This window comes from Convolutriloba macropyga, chromosome 6 (genome assembly GCF_964194025.1).
Source record: "Convolutriloba macropyga chromosome 6, txConMacr16.3, whole genome shotgun sequence".
NCBI lineage: Eukaryota > Metazoa > Xenacoelomorpha > Acoela > Convolutidae > Convolutriloba > Convolutriloba macropyga.
Genome location: NC_134473.1, coordinates 39772100 through 39796219, shown reverse-complemented (window position 1 = coordinate 39796219; position 24120 = coordinate 39772100). Strand labels below are relative to the sequence as shown.

General features: G+C 33.3%; 2 protein-coding genes across 4 annotated transcripts in view; one reads left to right on the top strand and one right to left on the bottom strand.

Annotated features, from left to right (window-relative positions):
• LOC142341678 (protein rogdi homolog) overlaps positions 1-24120 on the top strand; it is a 415549-nt gene that overhangs the window by 78531 nt on the left and 312898 nt on the right. The window lies entirely within an intron of this gene.
• On the bottom strand, positions 506-21280 carry LOC142340977 (serine protease 38-like). Of its 3 annotated transcripts, XM_075391780.1 has the most exons (4): positions 21217-21280; positions 20381-20678; positions 11546-11645; positions 506-1183 (listed from the first exon to the last, which is right to left on the bottom strand). In XM_075391780.1, exons 2-4 carry the CDS (start codon positions 20661-20663, stop codon positions 700-702), a joined length of 867 nt encoding a protein of 288 aa, XP_075247895.1. In that variant the 5' UTR covers positions 20664-20678; positions 21217-21280; the 3' UTR covers positions 506-699. The 3 variants fall into 3 exon arrangements, with proteins under 3 accessions (XP_075247895.1, XP_075247894.1, XP_075247896.1); XM_075391779.1 differs by lacking the exon at positions 21217-21280 and having other exon boundaries at positions 20381-20823; XM_075391781.1 differs by lacking the exons at positions 11546-11645; positions 21217-21280 and having other exon boundaries at positions 20381-20567.

Here is a 24120-nt window from a genome sequence, read left to right as displayed (position 1 = left end):
TCCAGCTTTCACCGGAACGGATTTAACTGTGTTACCAGCACTTTTGAAAATTAAACCAGAGTCAAAATTATGGACTTTAGATTATGAAGCTCAGAAAGTTTGTCCGTTTAAAGATGACTAACGATCAGTTTTTAATCCCTATCAGTCTACACTTTCTCAATATACCAACATTAAACGCTTCAATATTCGAGTAGCCATATTGTGATAGTCTCTTTGAGCACTCGCATGTTCATTTTTCTACACACAACTTTTAAAATTGCCACCAAAGAAGAACAATTATATTGAATTTTTTGCATCTATACAAAAGGACAACCCACATCCCAAGATGAGGTGCACGACCCAAGCCAGCTCTGAGCAGGCCACTAGAGTCGCGCACGGGGGGGGGGGGGGGGTTAACTGCGACCCTTCCACAGTGACTGCTGGCACGGCTACCTATGGTCTGAAAGGTCTGATCTTTTCTCTCCTCTCATTCAGTGTTCTCATAAAGCAAAGCAGAGAAAATAAAAAATTATCTAGTTTTAATTAGAAAAATAATGATGGAAGTATCAACTATTGTATTCAATAAAAATTGTTTCGAAGGCAGTTTGGCGCTCAAGGTTGAATTAGGGAAACCAACGTTGACTTTATTTTGAAAGCTAAATAAAAAGCAACTTATAACAAGCCGACCTCAATCATAAACAAAACAGAGCTATAGGTTAGTCAGTTGATTGGCAGACCGGTGGAAATGATTGACGAAATCCATCTGAAATGATAAGATACACTTGCAAAGATGCTATCTCCGTTGCAGTTTATTTCTGGATTATCGCTCACAGTGTAATAGCTGGCAACTCCCAAAACACACTCTGGAATTCTGGACTCGCAACTGAGCTTGTAAAGTGGACCACCTTCGTCCAAATTGCATATGCTGCCACCTTTTGCTACCGGTTCCATGCATAACTGGTCAACTGGACAAAACTCAACTGCAAACAGACCGGTGAAGGAAAAGAGGGTTTCTCGAAGGAAGAGTTCTTGCAGAGACTCAGACGGAGATACACTAACTCGAGAGGTAGACCCAAGTCCACATGTGGCCACTACAGTTCCGTACTCGGCTGAAGTTGAGCATATACGTAGTATTCTGGAAGCTGGTGCTGGTCTGTTCAGTTGTATCAGAGCTACATCATTAGAGTTTGTTGTTAAGTTGAACCTGTTTGCACAATCAGTCAAATTTTATATTGGGGTTCTCGGGTCAAATTTCTGACCCTATTTCACCTCTACTTATTCCCTGGGATAAGATTGACACAATTTCTGCCATTAAATGTTGGGAATATGAGAGGAAAAGTGGTTACGGCATAAATCCACTGTAAGTCCTCTCTTTTATTGCTCATTCATTGCATTCTTATTTAACTTTGAAATCCACCTTTGAAAATTGGAGATAAGAATGGAAGAAGGACACAACATGAGCTGACTTTAATTACGCTATAAGTCCAATGTTAGTCTAAGGGACAGGTTATTGTTATTGTTAAGTCGTCAAATATGGCGTTGCACTCTGGCAATATGCGAAATATCAGTTCTGGAGTAGGGGGTATAAATCTTCCCATACAAACAAAAGTTTTTCCATGGCAAAAAATTTCCGCCTTTGTTTCCACCTATGTATCAAATTTTCGCAACTTAATCTCACCTTCAATTTGATAGCTTCGTAACAGCCCTCCCGCTTAGCTAAAACAGTGCTCTTTCGCTGCATTTAAAAGAGCATGTAGCAACAGTAATTTCTACCTACTTAAAGACAGTTTTGATTACTGTTAAGGCTGTTGTCTGGTGAGCGGTATCTATCTTATCTATGGTTAACGGTTTCATCTTGTTTTGTTTTTAATTCTTTTCCAGCATCTTGGGCAACTGTTGCCGGGAAACTGTTGTCCCATGCGTTTCATGTAATGAGACGCATTAGAAGTTATCTAAAATCAGAAGTTCACTGTGGTTTTAAGTCAGCTTTTCCCGACTATCAGTTTTGGGCAACCGATGTTTGTTTTGCTTGCCAAAAAACGGAGTAGGAAATTAATTTATGTCAGAGCACTCCTTTGTTATAAATATTGATGGCCGACGCAGCACTAGAACTAAAACTGCTTCATCCGGAACATTTTAACGGTACCGGTGACATAAAAGCCTATATAACACAGTTCGAACTTCTAGGTTGGCTTCAAAATTGGATTAAAAACGCGTACACTAGCGGCGGCGTCCCAAAAAGATACTAGCGGACAGCAGGTGTATATTGACAGACGGCATAAAACATTTCTTTTGCGTCTACGAGGTAGTGTCATAGAATTTTATTCTTTTCCTGATGATTTATCAAACGTTGACTATTCAGAACCTTGAAAAAACAATGGTCAGTATTAGGAACCGCCCGATCTTTCGGTTTTCACTTGCAAAGAGAACTCTAGGCAAATCCGAAAAAGTAAGTGAGTTCTTAGATGGAATTTAACTTTCGGCTGACAAGCTTATCCAACAGATACACCGGTCATAGGAGATCGTATTGTGCTCCAATCATTTATCGACAAACTTCACAGCACACATGTTACAGTTGAACTCGGTAAAAATAAACCAGCTACGGTAGATTCAGCTTTAGAGTCCGCAATGCACTTCGATCCAAATTATGGTCTCGAAGCACGTAAAAACGAAGCTTGTTCTCCACTTCTCTCTATAAATTCAATAACGGTCTACTCGCGTAAGGTTTATAGATTGGTAGCCGGACAGGTTTCTCACCATCAACGTTCTCATCTAGTGACGAGTAATTTGGGACTCAATTGTCCTTTTCAGTACAAAAATTTTTTGTTCACAAAGTGCAAACAAGATAAGTTTTTGAGCAGTCCCTTGCAGTTTAAAGAGCGCCGCAAGTCTTCTTCTCCTCGTCAAGCATTTGTAAATAATTGTAATAGTCGCTCTAATAGCAGCGAGCAGAGGGTGATGTTTACGGTTCCTACCGTTAGTTACAGACGTAACAGAAAAAGTCTCGCAGAACGTTTTGTACAAATTGTTGGAACTTTGGTTCATCGCAACATCAACGTCATAAATATCTCAAAATGCAATTTTAATAGCTCGAAACATTATTTTTTTCATCATTGAGAGAAAACTATTTCAAGAAAATTGCTCTTCATTTTTAGCAACCTATGGCTCAACCTGGACTCATATTTGTCATACAGTCGCTACCTTTCACAGTTTTTGTCGTTGATCACCATTGCCCGTTTTTATCAATTCGGGTGCTGCATTGAATGTAATTCGACATATTTGAAGAGGTGAGCGATTCCACTCATAAGTTAACCCTGGAGGCATATGATGTTCAAGCGTCCGACATTAACCGCTCGGCACTCACTTTTATGGATATTTGCTGGTTTCCATACCGTTGAATTAAAAGCGGTCCTTTTTTTCTTTCAAATTCCATGTTTGTTCCCATGTGAGTGTTCTTTGGGTGGTTGGTTTTAATCTGCTACATAAGCAAAAAAGTGCAACCGACTTCCAATGCGGACTCTTGGACTTTGAGGAAACAGTATTGGATTGCGTTAATCCTCTTTCTCCGTAATCCCAAAAAAACGACGAATTTTGACACAGAGTTTTGTTCTGTAAGTGACCATTTCCTTATTCTTTTTAAACAGAAGCGCATTATAAATGAAATCTGCAGACAAAAGTAGCGCAAAAGCTTCCGTTTGACAGTTCGCGCTCCTCGTTTGTCGCCACCGTTGTTGATTTGGTTAAAACATTCAACGGTTTTACTAATTCTAAAACTTTATTGGAAAGGTCTTCCATTGTTTTGGATGGCAAAACAAGTTTTTACATAAGAGTGTTGAATCCCAATTGCAACCAATGTTACTTTGTTTCCTTCGCAAACAGTTGAGGAATTGACACCCTTACTTGAGAAAACTGTGCCCTCTGTGGGATTCAACCCATTGAACTTTTTGTTTGAAGTGTGTTTGACAGCTATGCCTAAACCAAAATTTGACGCTCTATCCGAAAAACAGAGAAAAGACGCGCCTGAACTATGGTAAAACAACAAAGATGTCTTCGCCAAAAATAAATGGAATCACGGTTCATCCGAACAGCAAAAACTGCAAAGTGAGTTAAAGTAAGGTGCGCAACCCCGTCCAGTGCCCTATAGAACACAGAATCCTACCAAATGAAAACATTTGAATTTAAAAACGATCAAGAGAAGGAAATTGGACCTTATTTTGCCTACTCAAACGGAGCCGGCAGCTCCTGTGTTGTTTCCAAAACAGGGTGGCTTGTATCAACTTGTGATTGACTATAACAGATTGAACAATCAAGCGTCAAAACTTCTTGCCTTTACTTCGAATTTTGAATACCCTGCGTAAACTTGTGGGAAGTCATTCTTCTCTACTCCTGATTTATGCAGTGCTTTTCTACAGATGGAAATTGCAGGGGATGAACAGGATCTGATATTTTTAGCACAGTTTAGTTAATACAAATAGAACCGGATGCTCATTGGCCTATCGAATGCACCAGGATTTTTACAAAAATCCCTGGAAGTAGTTTTGTCAGGTCTGACGAATTAAATTGTGTTGGTATGTCTCTACAATGTTAATGTTTGTTCTCGTTCTTCCGAGGAGCACTTCAGATGTTTAGGACTTGTATTTATGCGTATACAGGAAAAAAAAACCAAAAATTTTCAAACCACGCTCCTTTTTCATGGTCACACAATATTCGCAAACGGAGTTCAAACTGATCCTGCGAAAACGGAAGCTGTTGATAGATATTCTGTATCACAAACACATCCGCAATTGAGAGCTTTTACGAGAACGGTTGGCTTCTATTGCAAATTTTTTCATATTTTTGATGTCATAGCAGACCACATTTATTGTTTAATGAATGAAACAACAAGTTTAGATGGACATCCGAATGTCAAATTGCCTTCGAAAAACGGAAACGAGCGTTTTTTTCCGTTTCGATTCCTCGTTTTCGAAACGAAAAAGACCCATTATTCCTCTGCACCGTTTTCTTGTTTACTTGAACAGGAGTAGTACTTCCACAAGAAGAGTAGGTAGGCAGAAAGTAGTTGCCTACGCTAGCAAAGCGCCACAAATTCGCTAGCGGAATTATTTGGCGAAAAAGTAGATCTCTTTGGCGTAGTGGTTTTCACATTATTTATCAAAGAATTTCGTCTCGGACAAAGATTTCGATTAGTAACAGACCTCGGATTTTTAGTTTGGTTAGACTCGTTTAAAGAACTGGACGCATGAGTAGCCCGATAGCTAGAAAAACAGAGAATATTCAATTTTGGAGTCATTCATTGCCCCTGTACTCTCGTTGCTAATGCTGACTCTCTTTTCGGAATTGCAAAGTTTAATCCTTGTGCTGTGTGGCTAATTCCAATGTTTCCAAATTGCAAAATATCCAGCGTTTAAGATAAAGGTACAATTTTATCGGTAGTAAATTGTGTTGTAACTCAAAAGATACCAAACAGTGCATCCATGTTTGGTCGTCCATCAGTGTTTTAATGTTATTGGTAACAGTTCAATTCACTACACTTAATTGCCAGTATACGATACCGCATGTTTGAAAATATCGATGACTCGATTCCTTATAAGCAATGCTGCGTTTCTTTAAGTCACTTCCAAAACATTCTTCATCAGCTACATGGCTGGCTTTCTTCGTGTCATCTGGAAAACCAAAAAAATATGTCTGGACCGTATACGGCAGAGATTTTACTAATCAGGATTGATGAATGATGTTAATTCGTGGGTCACAGGATATGGAAATTGTCAGTAAAAGAAAATCCTTAAGAAATGCAAGTTTGGTCATTCCATGAGCCTGTTCAAGCATCTCTGTCGATTTTCTTGAGCCTCTGCTAGAAAGCCAGGTAAACAAAAAACTTGGTAAATTTATTCTAATGATCGTACACCACTTCAATCTTTGGTTCAAAGCCGCTCCATTACAGAACAGTAAGCCGAGACCATCCTTAGCACCGTTTTGCATCACTGGGTTACATGATATTGTGTGCCAGAATACATTCACAGTGACAACGGTACCCAGTTCAACTGAAACTCATTTCTCATATGTGTTCAAGGTTACAGATAACTCCATCGATGTCCACTCGCTGTCATCCTCAAGAAGAAGCCAAAGACCAGCGCATAAATTGCACCTCGGAAGGTGGCCTTGCAAAATCGTGTGAAGAACTCCACGAAATTTGGAAGAACACCACCCTCTATCGTTCCGCAGTTCATGAATCGACCGAGCAAACATCTTGATTGTAAACATCTCTGCCATAGTTACCGTTTGGCACTTAAATGCGTATGCTCATCAATTTAACAACTGAAACTTTGCGGGTTTAATTTGTTGGTCACCGTGATTACATTCCTCAGGGCATAATTGATTTTTCCTTTATGTACCGTCATTTATGATTCAGTAATAGAGAAAAATGGAGAAATTGGGAGAGGAGTCGACAAAAATCTATCTTTGACAAAAATTGCATACAAACTGTTATCCATTTTCAACGCCGTTCCCGTGTTTTCAAACCTAAAAATTTAACAATCGGAAAAGAAACGTGTTTTTCGTCTATTCATTCTTTTCTCCAATTTTTGTCCTTTTCTCTGATTTATTATTAACCAATAATACGGGAAGAGCTACTGGATATGTCTCCAAGAAATTTTCAGCAGACATGTTGCTTGATACAATAGCAAATATTCAACACGGCTCTCAATTATAGCACTCAATTGTAATTGAGTAACTTTAATGCGTATTTTCAATTCATTACTAGTATATTGAAATCATTGAGCTTTCCAGACTGTTCATCCAATGCAGACCTTGACAATATTAATTAAAGCTTTGAAAGATTGGTCAACATATAATTACGGTAATAGATTAACACTGAAAACATTTTTAAAATTTTTTGAATATTCAAAAAAAATTTTGCGGCTTTGATTTGAATCGGAGACAAAAAGTTTTCTTGCAGGTATTACATAAGAGTAACATTATTTTTTTGGATGTTTTCTGTTACCTCCCGGCTTAGTTGGCTTATAATTCGTACACTCCAGGCGAACGTGCTAGTTTTTACACAGTAACGTGCTATATAACAAAACATAAATTGAAAAGGGCCTTAGAAACGCTGAGGGCCAAAATGGAATAGAGCCACTTTTTTCCACTTTTTAAAATGTAATCTAGCTGAGCCCTAATAGCTCATCAGTTGACTTTGCAATTTAAATGAAACTTTGCAAGTTCAATCGATTTGTTAAATGAAACTTTGCGAGTTCATTATGTTGGTTATCGTGATTACGGTCTTCAGGGCATAATTGAACATTCATTTATATACCTTCATTTATGATTCAGTAATAGAAAAAATTGGCCAAACTGGGAAAGGGGTCAACAAAAGGCTATCTTCGACAAAAAGAGCTACCGTTTTTCTTCGATATTCCCCTTTTTTCACACTTAAAAAATGAACAGTCGAAAAAAAAACTTTTTTTTCGTCTTTCTTTTCTTTTCTCCAATTTTTGTTCTCTGCTTTGATTAATTATTAGCTAATAATATGGGAGGAGGTACTGGATACGTTTCAGAGAACTTTTCAGCAGTCATAATGCTTGATGCAATAGCAAATATTCCTCTGGGCTATGAATCATAGTACTCAAGTGGAATTGAGTAATTTTATGCGTATTTTCATTTCACTACTAGTACATTACCTTCATTGAGCTTTCCAGACTGTAATAAATTAACACTCAACACATTTTTAGTGAATTCGCAAAAAATACATAGGAATGACATTATTTATCTGTATGTATTCTGTTACCCCTCCCTCCGGCTTAGTGGGCATATTACGCCCCAGGCGCACGTGCTAATTTTTACACAGTAACGTGCTATATGACAAAACATAAATTGAAATGGGGGCTTAAAAACGCTGGGGGTCAAAATAGAATAGATCCTTTTGTTTTTCCGGTTTATTTTACAATTTAATCTAGCTGAGCCCTAATAGTTCATCAGTTAAGTTCAACATCTTACTAAACACTGAGCATCAGCTACGAACAAGCCGTGGTGTATACCCACTCATTGTTATAGAACACCATGTAATTGGAAACCATTAAAATACTTTTGGTATTTAATTGATTGTCTTTAAAAACAGTTAAGGAGAGATAAATTGAGAAGTAAAGCCAATAACTTAAAATTAATTTAAAACACTCATGTGCACATTTTCAAATGCCGAAAGTCTGCAGTGCCATAAGTTAAAATGCCAGAAGTTCCTACTTCGCCTGAAGCTGACTTCCATTGATTTTCGTCATTTTTAAACGTGCGCGTTTCGTGCTTTAAATAATGGTTACGTGAACCTGCTTGAAGTCACTGAGAAGTTCTGGCGTTTATCGAGAACCGCGAAACGGTTCGAGATATTAAGTAAGAATTTCGAAGTGACCTCTGCAGAGTCACGTAACCATTACTTAAAAGAAGAAACGAGCACGTTTTAAAATGACGAAAATCAAGAGAAGTCAACTTCTGGCTTAGTAGAAACTTCTGGCATTTTAAATTCTGGCACTGCAGATTTTTGGCATTTTAAAATGTTCACATGAGTGTTTTAAGCAGGGTTACGTGACTCTGCAGAAGTCACTCCGATATTTTCAATTAATATCTCGAAACGTTTCGCGATTCTCGATAAACGCCAGAAGTTCTCAGTGGCTTCAAGCAGAGTCACGTAATCATTACTTAGGAGCCGTACTCTACATATACGAACTGAATAGCCCACAAGGTAGGTATGAAACGAGGCAAAATGACTTGCAACCAAACCCAACACCAATTAATGAGGCGTCAAATGTCATTTTCGAATTGTGCTTGATAACCTATCAAATTAGCCAATGCAGCATTACTTCTTAAGCAGGCTTTTCTTCACAATTTTCTGAAAAAAAGTTGAATTTATTTTCTTTTTGAAAACCCTGATTGTTACAGCTTTAACAAAGTTGTCACAAACAGGATAGAAATCAAGCATTTTCATGTTTCAATTACTATTGTTCGACTCGTAACAATGATATCACAAGAATCACCAATATGTGGCGAGGAATTTTTTTCTTCTTTGAACGAGCCAATTAGTTAATTAAAAAAATTATCAATTTTCTCACCCCAGTGACATAAATATTTCAAACAACAATTCTTGTTTGATAGAACGATTCTGTCTTGAATTTAAGTGGTGGTTGCTTTTTTGTTAGGATACAGAGTGAAAACAACAATTTTTCCTATCAGTTTTTAAACTTAGCTATTTTTTAAAGTAAAAATGAAAATGGAGAAAGAATGGAACTGATCATATTCCATTGTGTTAGATAAATTACTCGTTGTTTCGACATTTCCTAAGATAATTGAATCGACCATTAAAATATTAAAAAGACTTTTTTGCAGCTAAGAAATTTAACAATTTATTCTCTAGATTTTCGTGAAATCAGTTTTATTCAAAAAAAAGACTTTTTCAACTCTTCATAGTGGGCAAAAATTATCAGAGAACCAGTAAAGCTACGTACTGCTATTTTAGTAGAGTAGCGATGAGCATTGCATACACTTGTTTTCTATACTAAACGCATATAAACAAAAACAGATCCACAAAGATATATATTCCTGATAATTTTCATACAGTTTTAAGGAAAATACAGTTTCAGCACTCGGTTATCAGAGAGAATTACTTATAGGAACTAAAACAACCATTCCTAGGCTAGACTTTTTCTAAACTTTGTCAAGGGAGCTTTTCTTAATAACTCACTCCCCCTTATAATTTGCTGACCCCTTTTGTTGCGGGGTTCAATTTACTTATTAATCACATTTTCAGATATAAAAAATAAATAGCTGAAAAGCGGCACTTTGGCAAATTGAATAGTTTAAGTTCTACAGGAAAAAGTGCACAAGACTTCTTAATGAATTTCTATTGATTTTTCCGAATACCATCTTTCAATTACTGTTACTACGCTCTATATCCTCCAACAAATGAAAATTTCCTACGCTACCCTTTATAATATATGCAGCACAATTGCATAAGAACATGTTTTTTTTCCAGTTTTTCATCTTCTCTTTGTACCATATGTTTTCATTTGTTATCAGATTGCAACATCAAAATATACAAAAAAAAGAATCCTTTATAACGTGAAAAAGCTATTCATTTTGCATTGTTCCTTGAATACCTTTTGAATTTTACTCACTTTTACTATAATGGAAAAGCTTACACATTCATCTGCTAAAAATTTGTTACAGTATGGTCTGATTCAATTTGTCTTCTGCTCTTCTTTAGGTTAATTTTTCTATCGCAACTTCAAAATATTTGTCATTAAAACTGAGTTATGAATTAAAATCAAAGAAAATACCACTGAAATTGAAAAATTAATAGCAGTAAAAATCATAGTTCTTAGTCAACTGTTTTTCTTCGACTCTTTTGGACTGTGCTTCAAGTTTGACGAATGGGTTCCGAATTTTTTAAAAACAAAAGCAACCTGATTTTAATAATGTTATTGATATATCAAAGGAAGAAAGCTATTTTCTGATCGAAGCTTTCTAATTTGTACCTGGATTTGCGTCTCGGAGCATTTCAGCGCTGAATCAGTATATTTAAATAACTAAAACTGTACTCTAAATTTAAATAACTAAATAATGTTGAGTTAGCCCAGAATCAATAGATCCCGCAATGTCTAACAAATTCTTAAGAGCCGACATGAAAACTGAGCAACAAAAAGCTATGCTCCTGTAGCTTATGACTGGTAACTACTATAGTAGTATAGACGATCTTCTGATCTAAACTAGCTGGTAATTAATTGCCACAAAAACCATTCAGCTCATTAGTTGTGACTTGCATATTAAACGTCAGAAGTACCCGCACAGAAGTTTAAATCGCATATAAAGCAAACGTTGTAGGCTGGGCATATTAATTTTCATGCTGTTCATTTTTCTCTAAATCGAAGACTATCCAGTGTAAATACAAACATGCACAGAATACTGGCCATCTAAGATAAAACGGAGTGTCTTTAGACTGATTGAGCACTGATTTGCTCTTCCACCAACTTCCGGGTGATGTCTTTAATACTTGCAAAAGTGTCTGATGGCAAATTCAATTGATCTCGAGGTTATATGCTTCTCAAAATTCGATTCTTTTAAGACGCAATACTTTTAAGTGTTTAAAACCTACAGAAAGTTGCCAGATGTTCAATAGAATTGAGATTTTGTTTAGTGAATCAGTGGCTTTCTTAGGTTATCCGAGAACACTCAATGTTTCTGATAAAACAAAAAAATTGTTGCAAATTTTCTAGCGTGTAGAGAGTGCAAGATGTTAAAATGGAAATTTAAAATATCATGGAACCCACTTTCAATTGGTCAAACGGCTCTGTTTGTTACCGCACGTCTAAACGGGATGCATGCTAATATTGCTATTTTTGTCCATTTTAACACAGTTGTTCAAAAGTGAAGCTGAAATATTTTTTCTAGAGAAATTTTTATTAAAGAAGAATAAAAAAGATATGTTTTTTGCGCTCAAGTGGTATAACTATGCTGGTCCAACAAGAGTAAAATTAATTCTCAACTTATTGTCAAATGTACCAAAATGATTTTAAATTATACTAACTCTGGATGTAAGCGTACACTGGCAACTCTGAATTTTCTTCTCTTGCTTGTTTTCCAACGATTATTTCTGGAATAGCCCGCTTCAACGACTATATCACGTACTAGAACAAAGATACATCCGATGTGTAAAATAGCATGAGTTGCCCTACATGATCATATACAGACACCACGCATGTACACACTCATGGGTTTATCAGAAGTAACTGCTGTTGTATTTTCAAACACTTTATCACAAACAATACACAAGAAGTTAGATATTGTAATTATGGCCAATCTAAGAACGCATCTCTTGAGCCCACTTATTAAAGAGGAAATTCATTTGCTGAGAACTTTTGTTGAAAAATGTGAGAATTTTCATTAATAATTGCATTTTTGGCTAATTGAACCGGAAAAATGCATTAAAACAGCATCCGCAGTCAAATAAACAGGATAAAAAAAGTTTAACTGATTGGAGAAAACAAAACAATATCTCGAAACTTTTACAATTTTATTATTTTCTTTTTGTTGAGAACGATTAATAACAGCTTTTGAACAAATTAATTATTAAAAACTAATTTTGCGCAAAATTTATTGTAAACGTGACTGCATTAAACAAAAAAATAAAAAAGACAAAAATGATGACATACTCTGCAAGCTGTGACAGAACTGAGCTATCGTTTTATGTCGTTTTCAGGGAAGATATCTTTTGGTTTTTGGGAGAAAAAAATTTTGTTGGTATATTCTTTATCAATAAGGTAAAGAACCAATTTTAAGCGTCTTTTGATTTACAATAATAGCAAAATTTTTAGTAATAACAAAAATAACAATAACAGAGATAGTAATCAGAAAAATAACACAAAATATAAAAATAGTCTAGTAGCAAAATAGTAATATATAATAGTCATAATATCAGTAAATAGTAATAGCAGTAACAGTGAAAATTAATATTAGTATTATAGTATAAAGAAAAACAATAATAGTAAAATTAGTAGTTATAGTAATAAACAAGGAGGCTCAATAATATACGTCCGCATATAATGTTCCGACCCCGCTCAACCACGATTATGGCTTAACTGTCCACCAAATGAAGAAGAGATAGGAAACTCTAAGAATAAATTTCTGTTCGAAAAGAAGTAGCTAATTCATTAAAAAAATCTCTGTAAACTCTAAAAAATTGATAAATGGAACAAAAATTCATTAAAGAGTGGATGGTAACTGCCACTATGGAGATCAAGATATAACAAAAACAACGAAACTCAATATCCATCCTTTTTTTAAAAAAAAAATCTTATTGAAGAGGTCAAAAAAGCAATTAGTTAAAAATAAATTTAACCAAATGAATTCCATTTTACCAGAAAAGATAAGGGGACTGTCACTGTCTTTAATGAGATAAAGTAACAAAAGGATGAAAAACAAAAGGTCACAGTCAAAATATACGTTTACACTTTTTCAGAACAATTGAATTCAAAGCAAAACTCTATCAATTGAAACCATTCAATGACTTCTTTTATCCCCTACTTTCAAGCAAAACCTTTGAGACCTGTCTTTATCCAGAATATAATACGGTTACGCAAAGAACAAAGGCACGCAAAACTCTAGAAGTCATTTCAATTTTGCGAGGAAATGAATTTTTTGTTGAATAGAAAATACTAAATACAACCATTTGCCATTAGTGTAAAATGCTGCTTGTCGTTAATGTGTCACTATTATGATAATGAGACAAGACAGCAAAATAATGGCCAAAATTGGAAAAAATAAAAAAAATAAATAGAAAGCTAATGACAACTCGTGGTATCAACGCCAAAAAAATTATTTCAGAATCAAAACGAAAAATACGACTAAATTATGTTTAGCTTGGAAAAAAAGTTCTAAAGATAAAACTTTTTTTACAGATTGCAAAAATTAGATTGAAATTAGCAAGCCCCAAAAAACCATTTTTTAGAGTAAAATTTTATAAACGTAAGACACAGCAGCCGTTAATTTTCAATTAAAAAGTTTCCAATAAGTTAATATTGTACTGTTCAGAGAGCCGATTGTACATGTAATTACAAAGACTAAGTTACAAGGTTACATATTAACTTTTGATACAGTCAGAGCACAAAGTTTTGTTTTTTAACGAAAAATCGGTATTGAAACCAAAAAGAAATAAATGTTATTCGCTGAATTTATTATGTAAGTTCACTGGACTCATTTTTGACTGTAAATTTGAACTGTCAATGGTTGAATTTTGATTTGAAGTCATTCTGTTCTCGAACTAACAAGAAAAAAGAAAAACTATTTAAAAAAACTATACAGCCCATCAATGTATGAATAATTTTTGAACTTAAAAACTCCCTTACTAAACCAGAACTGATCATGCAACTGCTGCTTCTCCATTAAAACAAATAAAAGTACCAATCGTTACCGGAGTAGTTAAGTTTACAAAAAAATCATTATATCAGAAATATATAATGAAGTATGGATACTTATCGAGTCATTTTGACAAAATTCATGTTTTAACCACTGAAAGTGTTAGATTAGTTTTTCAATGGTTCTTCAAACTCACATTTAAAAATTCTTTCATTAATTAGACTCTGCCATAAAAAAGCAAAAACAACATCAATTGCTTGAAAAATTCAAGAGTTCATTAAAACTTACAAAACAATTTTTTGGATTCATTAAAATCACAAGTTTTTCTTTTATGACACAATATTGCTTCAACAGACCCTGCTTGATTATAAAGGGAGCATTAAAAAATTGCAATTTTAATGAAAAAAGATTTTCTTTTAGTTTGGATAAAAAACTTTAAAACGAAACTCAAAAAGACAGACCCAAAACTTAATCAGAATCTCATTTTTCATCGTAAAACTCAATGGTGAGACAAAAACCGGCCTTTCTATTGCTGCTTAGCTGTTAAAAGGCTCAACTTTTCCAAAATATTTCGCAATAGTTGTTTGTTAAACAAAAATGTAACGATATAAATGATAAACCATGCATTCATTTCATAAATATTGTTTAATTTAACCAAAGACTGCAAAAGTCTTATTTTTGGAAACCAAATAAAACTCAATATCTATCCTTTTTTTAAAAAAAAATATGAAAAGGTCATAATAGCATGTAATCAAAAATAAAAATGATTTCCATACTAGCATATAAGATATGGGGACTGTCTTTATTGAGATTAAATAGCAAGTAGATTAAAAACAAGAAGGGCAATGTCAGAAAAAATGTTTCCACTTTTTCAAAACAAGTAATAGAAGCAACTATCTATCAACTGAAATTGTTCAATGTCTTCAATTGTACTTTAATTTCAATCGAACCCACTTTACTTTTACTAGTTTTCTTCTTTCTTTTAACGTGAAACAAATAAGACTATTGCACTACTTTTGATCAAACTTTCAGCAAAAGTTGCCAAAAAATGAAAACAAAACAACGGAATATGGGCTCGAGAACAAGCGTTTAATGGCTCCAAAAAACTGTTTTCTAAGTTTCAATGAACTCTTGACATTTTCAACCTGGAATGTAAAAATTATGAGAAAAGATTTTGAATAATTTTAAACAGAAACTCAAAAAGACAAACCCAAAACCTAATCCGAATTTTTTTTATCAAAAAACTCAACGTTGAGGCAAAAATTTGCCTTGCTATTGCTGCTTTGCTGTTAAAAAACGCAATGGTTCCAAAAGAGTTGGCAATAGTTGCTTGGCAAACGGAAATATCACCATATAAACAAGTAAACCATGCATTTTTTTTTAAAAAAATAAATTTTTGTTTATATTAACGAAAGACTGCAGAAGTTATATTTCCAGCTTTTTCTTGTAGGAAAAAGAGGCAAAATTAGCTCCTATTTGAGTAAAAATAGATTGTATCAGCAGTGTTTATGTCTCCACCGCCGGTCAAATTGAGCATAGTTGTTCAAATAGGCGTACTTGATGTCTTTTTTTAAAAAAAAAATTTTGAAGATTTAGTTGAAAAATTTTCCAAAATTTCAGGTTTAGAAAGTTCACCAACTCTCTTCTTTCGTTTAACGTCAAAAAAATGAGACCACTGCACTTTTATCAATTTTTATCAGAAATTGATCAAATTTTCAGCAAAAATTGCCCAAAAATGTTAAAAAAAACCACGGAATATTGGCACGAGTTCAGGCATTTAATGGCTCCGGAAAACTGTTTTGTAAGTTTTAATGAACTCTTGACATTTTCAACCTTGAAAGTAAAAAATATGAGAAAAGATTTTGAAAAATTTTAACCAGAAACTCAAAAAGACAAACCCAAAACTTAATCCGAATCTTTTTTATCAAAAAACTCAACGTTGAGGAAAAAAACTTGCCTTGATATTGCTGCTTTGCTGTTAAAAACGCAATGGTTCCAAAAGAGCTGGCAATAGTTGCTTGGCAAACGGAAATATCACCATATAAATAATAAGGCATGCTTTTTAAAAAATATATATTTGTTTAAAATAACGAAAGACTGCAGAAGTTATATTTCCAGATTTTTCTTGTAGGAACAAGAGGCACAATTGGCCCCTATTTGAGTAATAATAGATTGTATCAGCAGTGTTTATGTCGGCACCGCCGGTCAAATTGAGCATAGTGGTTCAAATAGGCGTACTTGATCTCTTTTTATAAAAAAAGTGCTAAACATTTGAAAATTTAGCGGAGAAATTTTCCAAAATTGTACGTTTAAAGATTTTACCAACTCTCTTCTTTTGTTTAACGTCAAACAAATGGGACCATTGCGCTTTTATCATATTTTTTCAGAAATTGACAAAATTTTCAGCAAAAATTTCCAAAAAACGTAAAAAAAACCACGGAAAACTGGCACGAGTTCAAGTATTTGATGGCTCCGAAAAACTGTTTTGTACGTTTTATTGAACTCTTGACCTTTTCAACCTTGAAGGTAAAAAAGATGAGAAAACATTTTGAAAAATTTTAACCAGAAACTCAAAAAGACAAACCCAAAACTTAATCCGAATCTTTTTTATCAAAAAGCTCAACGTTGAAGCAAAAACTTGCCTTGTTATTGCTGCTTTGCTGTTAAAAAACGCAATGGATCCAAAAGAGTTGGCAATAGTTGCTTGGCAAACGGAAATGTCACCATATAAATAATACGGCATGCATTTTTAAAAAAATATTTTTGTTTAAAATAACGAAAGACTGCAGAAGTTATATTTCCAGATTTTTCTTGTAGGAACAATAGGCACAATTGGCCCCTATTTGAGTAATCAAAGATTGTATCAGCAGTGCTTATGTCGTCACCGCCGGTTAAATTGAGCATAGTGGTTCAAACAGGCGTACTTGATCTCTTTTTATAAAAAAGTGCCAAACATTTGAAAATTTAATTGAGAAATTTTCCAAAATTGTACGTTTAAAGATTTCGCCAACTCTCTTTTTTTGTTTAACGTCAAATAAATGGGACCATTGCAATTTTATCAAATTTTATCAGAAATTGACAAAATTTTCAGCAAAAACTTCCAATAAACGTAAAAAAACCACGGAATATTAGCACGAACTCAAATATTTAATGACTCCGAAAAACTTTTTTGTAAGTTTTAATGAACTCTTGACATTTTCAACCTGAAAAGTAAAAAATATGAGAAAAGATTTTGAAAAAATTTAAACAGAAACTCAAAAAGACAAACCCAAAACTTAATCCGAATCTTTTTTATCAAAAAACTCAACGTTGAGGCAAAAACTTGCCTTGCTACTGCTGCTTTGCTGTTAAGAAACGCAATCGTTCCAAAATAGTTTGCAATAGTTGCTTGGCAAACGGAAAAGTCGCCATATAAATAATAAGGCATGCATTTTTAAAAAAATATATTTGTTTAAAATAACGAAAGACTGCAGAAGTTATATTTCCAGATTTTTCTTGTAGGAACAAGAGGCACAATTGGCCCCTATTTGAGAAATCATAGATTGTATCAACAGTGCTTATGTCGGCACCGCCGGTTAAATTGAGCATAGTGGTTCAAATAGGCGTACTTGATCTCTTTTTTTAAAAAAAGTGCTTAACATTTGAAAATTTAGCTGAGAAATTTTCCAAAATTTTACGTTTAAAGAGTTCACCAACTCTTTTCTTTTGTTTAACGTCAAACAAATGGGACCATTGCACTTTTATCAAATTTTATCAGAAATTGACAAAATTTTCAGCAAAAATTTCCAAAAAACGTAAAAAAACCACGGAATATTGGCACGAGTTGAATTATTTAATGGCTCCGAAAAACTATTTTGTAAGTTTTAATGAACTCTTGACATTTTCAACCTGAAAAGTAAAAAATATGAGAAAAGATTTTAAAAAATTTTAAACAGAAACTCAAAAAGACAAACCCAAAACTTAATCCGAATCTTTTTTATCAAAAAACTCAACGTTGAGGCAAAAACTTGCCTTGCTACTGCTGCTTTGCTGCTAAGAAACGCAATCGTTCTAAAATAGTTGGCAATAGTTGCTTGGTAAACGGAAATGTCACCATATAAATAATAAGGCATGCATTTTTAAAAAAATATATTTGTTTAAAATAACGAAAGACTGCAGAAGTTATATTTCCAGTTTTTTCTTGCAGGAAAAAGAAGCACAATTGGCCCCTATTTGAGTAATAATAGATTGTATCAGCAGTGTTTATGTCTGCACCGCTGTTCAAATTGTGCATAGTGGTTCAAATAGGTGTACTTGATGACTTTTATAAAAAAAAGTTCTAAACATTTGAAAACTTAGCAGAGAAATTTTCCAAAATTGTAAGTTTAAAGAATCCACCAACTCTCTTCTTTCGTTTAACGTCAAACAAATGGGACCATTGCACTTTTATCAAATTTCATCAGAAATTGAGAAAATTTTCAGCAAAAATTTCCAAAAAACGTAAAAAAAACCGCGGAATATCGTCACGAGTTCAAGCATTTAATGGCTCCGAAAAACTGTTTTGTAAGTTTTAATGAACTATTGACATTTTCAACCTTAAAAGTAAAAAATATGAGAAAAGATTTTGAAAAAGTTTCAACAGAAACTCAAAAAGACAAACCCAAAACTCAATCCGAATCCTTTTTTATCAAAAAAACTCAACGTTGAGGCAAAATCTTGCCTTGCTATTGCTGCTTTGCTGTTAAGAAACGCAATCGTTCCAAAATAGTTTGCAATAGTTGCTTGGCAAATGGAAATGTCACCATATAAATAATAAACCATGCATTTTTTAAAAAATATGTTTGTTTAAATTAACGAAAGACTGCAGAAGTTATATTTCTAGATTTTTCTTGTAGGAACAAGAGGCACAATTGGCCCCTATTTGAGTAATAATAGATTGTATCAGCAGTGTTTATGTCGGCACCGCCGGTCAATTTGAGCATAGTGCTCAAATAGGCATATTTGATGTCTTTTTATAAAAAAAGTGCTAAACATTTGAAAATTTAGCCGAGAAATTTTACAAAATTGTAAGTTTAAAGAGTTCAGCAACTCTCTTCTTTTGTTTAACGTCAAACAAATGAGACTATAGCACTTTTATCAAATTTTATCCGTAATTGATTAATTTGTAAGCAAACGTTACAAAAACTGTGAACAAAACCACCGAAGATAGGCTCAGGTTCACAGTGCTTTAAACCTCCGTAATTCCTTGCAAAAAACCAAATTTCTAAAATTTTGAGTTTGACAAGCTTTCTTATGATACCGCTTATAATCCTGTACGATGAATATATCAATTGCCAAAAATCGACTGAACAAAAAAACAGCTGGGAATGTAGTTCCCCCCTCCACTAAAGTTTGTCGGAAAAAAATACTCAAATAAGAATATAATAATTTCAATGGTAATAATGATAAATATATCATTAATAATATTAAAAATAATTGTAGTCGTAATGAAAACAACAATAATTATAGTAGTTATAATAAGTTATAACAACAAGTTGAAAATTATAATTTAATAAAAAACTGATACAAATAATAACGAAAACAAAATAGAATAATGATAAAAAGTACTGGACACAAACTGCGACCAAGTTTTACACCTATTTACACAAAAACTAGCTATCAAATTATTTTATATAATAAAATGACTGCACATAAAATTGATCCAAATGGATCTTGGTTTATTGATTCTCTATTATTGCATACCAACAGGTACTTGCTGGTGGAAATGCGCAGAATAGAAATCATGTTTCTCCACCCTCAAATGGCTGTAATGGACAGCGACAATATTGAATTGAGGGGAGACAAATAACGAGGCTATAAATAGAGACCACAGACTTTGAAAATGTTCGCAAGGATCGAACAAAAAGATCCCATGGTAGACAGACTCCCATGAGATGAGGCAGACCTAAAGAGGCCAAAAGCCTCAATTACCTATCATTCGGAGCAAAGCTTCCATAATATTTCACCAAAAGAAACCTCACATACAAAAAGAACGATGCGCAATCATCGAACTTGTTCACCTTCACTCGACACATGTATCACATTCATTGAGCCATACAAGACCATGTTCGGTTCGACAGTCCAAACTCTTCAAATCCAGAGTGACCGCCCACAGCAGAATTTGTAAAAGTGCATTTACCAGATATTCGTGCGTTCATGTTCAGACGTTTGTGCGTTTTTCGCTGTTCCTATACTATATTACTTTGACCGCACGACACCCACATTCTGGACATATTTTATTTCAGTCAGGGCTTTTATAAATATCCGTCATTTGTTCCCTGCTAACTTACAGCTATATACGGATCAGTTAAACAACTCTCCACACTCTGTGTTTTCTTTTTCTTTCGTTATAATAGAACCAGCATGAAATTGATTACTCCGAACAAACTTACCAATAAGCCAGCTTTCTGAAAAAAAATTAAACTAAATTACATCTATAAGGTAATGCTCATAACCTAATTGAAAACAATTTATTATTATCTATACTTACTTTTGAACGGCTGTCCTTTTGTATGATCCAGGCATCTAGCAGCTGTTAGAACCCAAAACTCATGTATAATTGCGCCACCGCAAAATTTCTCACTGTAGTCGAATCCAACTCGTACAAAAAATAGTTTGTCTGTACTTGGCAAACCGTTTACAATCAAAGACGTCGTCTTTAGACGTCTGGGAGAATCTTTTAGGGTGGTATCTGCAGTCACTATACCGATCACCAGTGTCAATATAGAAAGAATGGTAAATAAAGCTGTAATTACAATGATGTTGTTTTTCATATTTATAACCAGACGCTTGATAAAGTGATAGAAATGGACAACTGAAAACGAGTCTGTTAATCAACTGCAGGCTGATTGAAATGTCTGATCTTCCTCCCGCAGCAATTTAGCAGAAGCAATATTATTTGAAAAAAACTCTGCCTTTAAATCTTGTTTTTTTTACAATTTTTTTTTTCGTTTTTGTTCTCAAAGGTGATAAGTCCTTTACATAAAACAATTTTGTGCAGCTCAAATTGTGTGAGCTGAACAATTTGAACTTATAGTTTTCTTGTGTTAATTTTGTATTCAGATCTGGTAAATTTCGGTTTACAGAAATTTTCAAGAAACTTATATTTGTTTTTTACATATGAGAGCTAAATTAGTATTTAACTGTAGTGGGTTGTGAATTGAGAACTAAAGTTTTAGCTATTTGGAATCACTTAAATAACATTGAAGAGAGTTGAGCACAAGATAAGAAAAAATCTATAATGTTGTAACTGCAGTTATAAAATTGAAATAAAATTTCCACTTCACAAAATTGGGGAGAATTGTCCAGATCGAAGAGTTAGCCAACCTTGGAATTAGTTTAACTGAGAACTGTAGTCAGATTTAATTGACACAATGTTGTTTTGTTGATTTGCAAGTTAGAAACAACAAAACCTTGCAACTGCTCAAACAAGGTCAACCTTTTAAACTAACAAAAGTCAGCATTGGTTGATGAACTCATGAAACAAGGATAATCTATTTTTGTTCCGACCCTCTTGAGGGGGGAGGAACTATATACTCAAATGGGTTTTTTTTTGTTCAGACAATTTTGCCCGATTGATATATTCATCGTAGTGAGTGGTATCATTAAAAAGCCCGTCCAGCGCAGAATATGGAATTAAAAATTTTTTTTGGAATTTCGTTTTCTAAAGCGAATTATCGTGGTTTAAATTTTTGTGAATATAAGACCAATTTGCCTAAAATTTCGTCAGTTCTTTAAATATGTAAAAATTGTTAACAAAAGCACTGTTGATTTGATTGTTGAAGACAGGAAAAATTGTTGACTATTTTATTAAATTTTTTGGCCAAAATTTTGGCTAAATATTTCAAAATTCAGAATTTTTCATCAGAAATTGCCCGAAATAAGCTACTTTAGTCCATTTTGATTAAATTTACCAAAAGAGCACAAAAAAACAACTAATAAATCTTCTTAGACTACAATGGGAGATAGGGCTAATTCCACATTCGTTGAGAAATGTCTGGAATTAAAATTGCCGTTTTTTGCTAACTTTACTCTATGATTATCGAAAAGGCAGCATTTATTTTTGATCTTTTAACTAACAAATTATCTAGATCTTTAACATTCGAAACAATTGATTGTTTTTATTGGGCAAACAGCAATAGAAATGTACGCTGGTCTTGGTAAAATCTTGCTTAGTTACAAAACGAAAATAATTCGAATTGTACTTAGACGGTCTTTTTTAAGCGAAAAATTCGATCTTTTTTGTTAATTAAAGAAAAGAACAGTTCAAATCAAAGCTCACTGCTGAGACGTCCAAATGGCTGCTGTTCCGAATTAATGTATCTAGTTTCTCTACCCGAATAATTATGGTCACTTTTAAAACTGTTTGATTTTTTAGTAAACAATGGCTTTTTGAACTTTGTCCATTTTCACGTTTTTCTCGTTTTATTCCGTTATCTTATTAACGACAGTTCATATATTACATTGTTGGCGTTCAATAAAGGGAAAAATAGAGCATATAAAAACTTCAGAGGCATAGATTAATGTTTTAACGGCTTCGACACTCCTTTCTCGAAGAGTTTTTTTCATCTGTCTTCAACTATTGTTTTCAGTTTGTCTTTCTAGTGCCATTAAATTTCCTGGATAATGACAATTCTCCATGATTTTTTGGAGAAGAAATTGAGCCTGCATTCTGGTTTGAAATGACAGCTGATGGCTTTCGTGTCTTTCTATTGCTTTCAAAATCAATTGCTTTCAAAATCTAAAAATATAACTAAAACTTCACAATTTTGTGTTTTTATTTGTTTATTTGTTACCTAATTTGGGAAGATTTCAATGTGCCAAATCTAATGTTTTCAACGCATTCGTTATGAATTTACTGGCTTCAACACGGGTTTTTCTCAAAATAAGCAAAGTAATTTTTTGAGTTTTGTCTATATTTGACGTTCCGTTTGTAGACCTAAGACATACTCTGGAAAAATAGGTTCTCATGCGCTTCCTTTAGACGAATAAACGTACCTAAATAGTTATTTGATTTGTAGCTAATGGCTTTGATGACTTTGAAAATGACTGTTTTTGAAAAATACAAAAGTATTTCTTAATTTTTTACTCTTTTTCTATTTTTTGTCTATTTTTTACCTAGTCTCATTAATGAGAGGTCACTTTTGTTTATTTTTGAAAAAGGCGCAATCAAACAATTTTTGAGGGGTGAAATTGGCTTTACAGCTTTGTAAACTTTTTCTAACAGCTTAAAAATTGAGTAGTGACAGGTCTTAATGCCCTCCTATAAAGAGATTAGAATTATAGGGTATTGTATAACATTAACATCTAATGGTTTTCATTACTTTTGAAACCAATTGTTTTGATTAATATTAATGAACTGTTTTGGTTTTGCTGATTTTGTTCTTTTGCCTAATTGTAACCAAGCTTTAATATGGATTGGTCCATATCTTTTCAAAAAACACAAGTTATTTTGTTTTTTTTTTAAATTTCATGTGTAAAATTTATGTTCTATTTTGACTTTGTTATGAAGTTTTTTTAATGGATATAAAGTTTTGGATGTAGTTAATGTTTGTTGTTGTTTTCTGATTTTTGTTTTTCGTCTAGTTTTGCTTTCTTAATAATGGCGGAACGCATCAATCTAATGCGGCGTTTTTTATTTCCACAGATTATTTGCGTTGGAGTCAATCTTTTTTTCCATACATTTTTTTAAAATATCCTTTAGTTTTTTGGTTGTTTTATCTGTTCCTAATTCTGCCAAAAATGTGATGAGCAGGGTCAAAACCTAATTTGCAAACGAACATTACCGAGCCTCCTGCTTGTTCAAACTACAGGTCGACATAATTATAATTATCTTGGTTTTCTAGTATATACATATATATACATATATATATATATATATATATATATATATATACATATATATATATATATATATATATAATGTATATATATATATATATATATATATATATATATATAAATAAATAAATATATATATATATATATATATATATATTTATATAGTTATATAGTTTTATATATATATATATAAACTCATAAAAAAGATCAGAAAGAATATTGAAGGTAGACGTTCCAAGGTAAGAAAGTCATCAAAGTTCTAAAGTCAAAATTTTTTATTATTGGAAAAAATTATCACAAAAATGTTTTTTCTTGCAAGATTGAACAAATTCAATTTCAAGAAAAAAAGAGTCTTAAGTTTCAACAGTTTTAAACAAAAATATACTGACA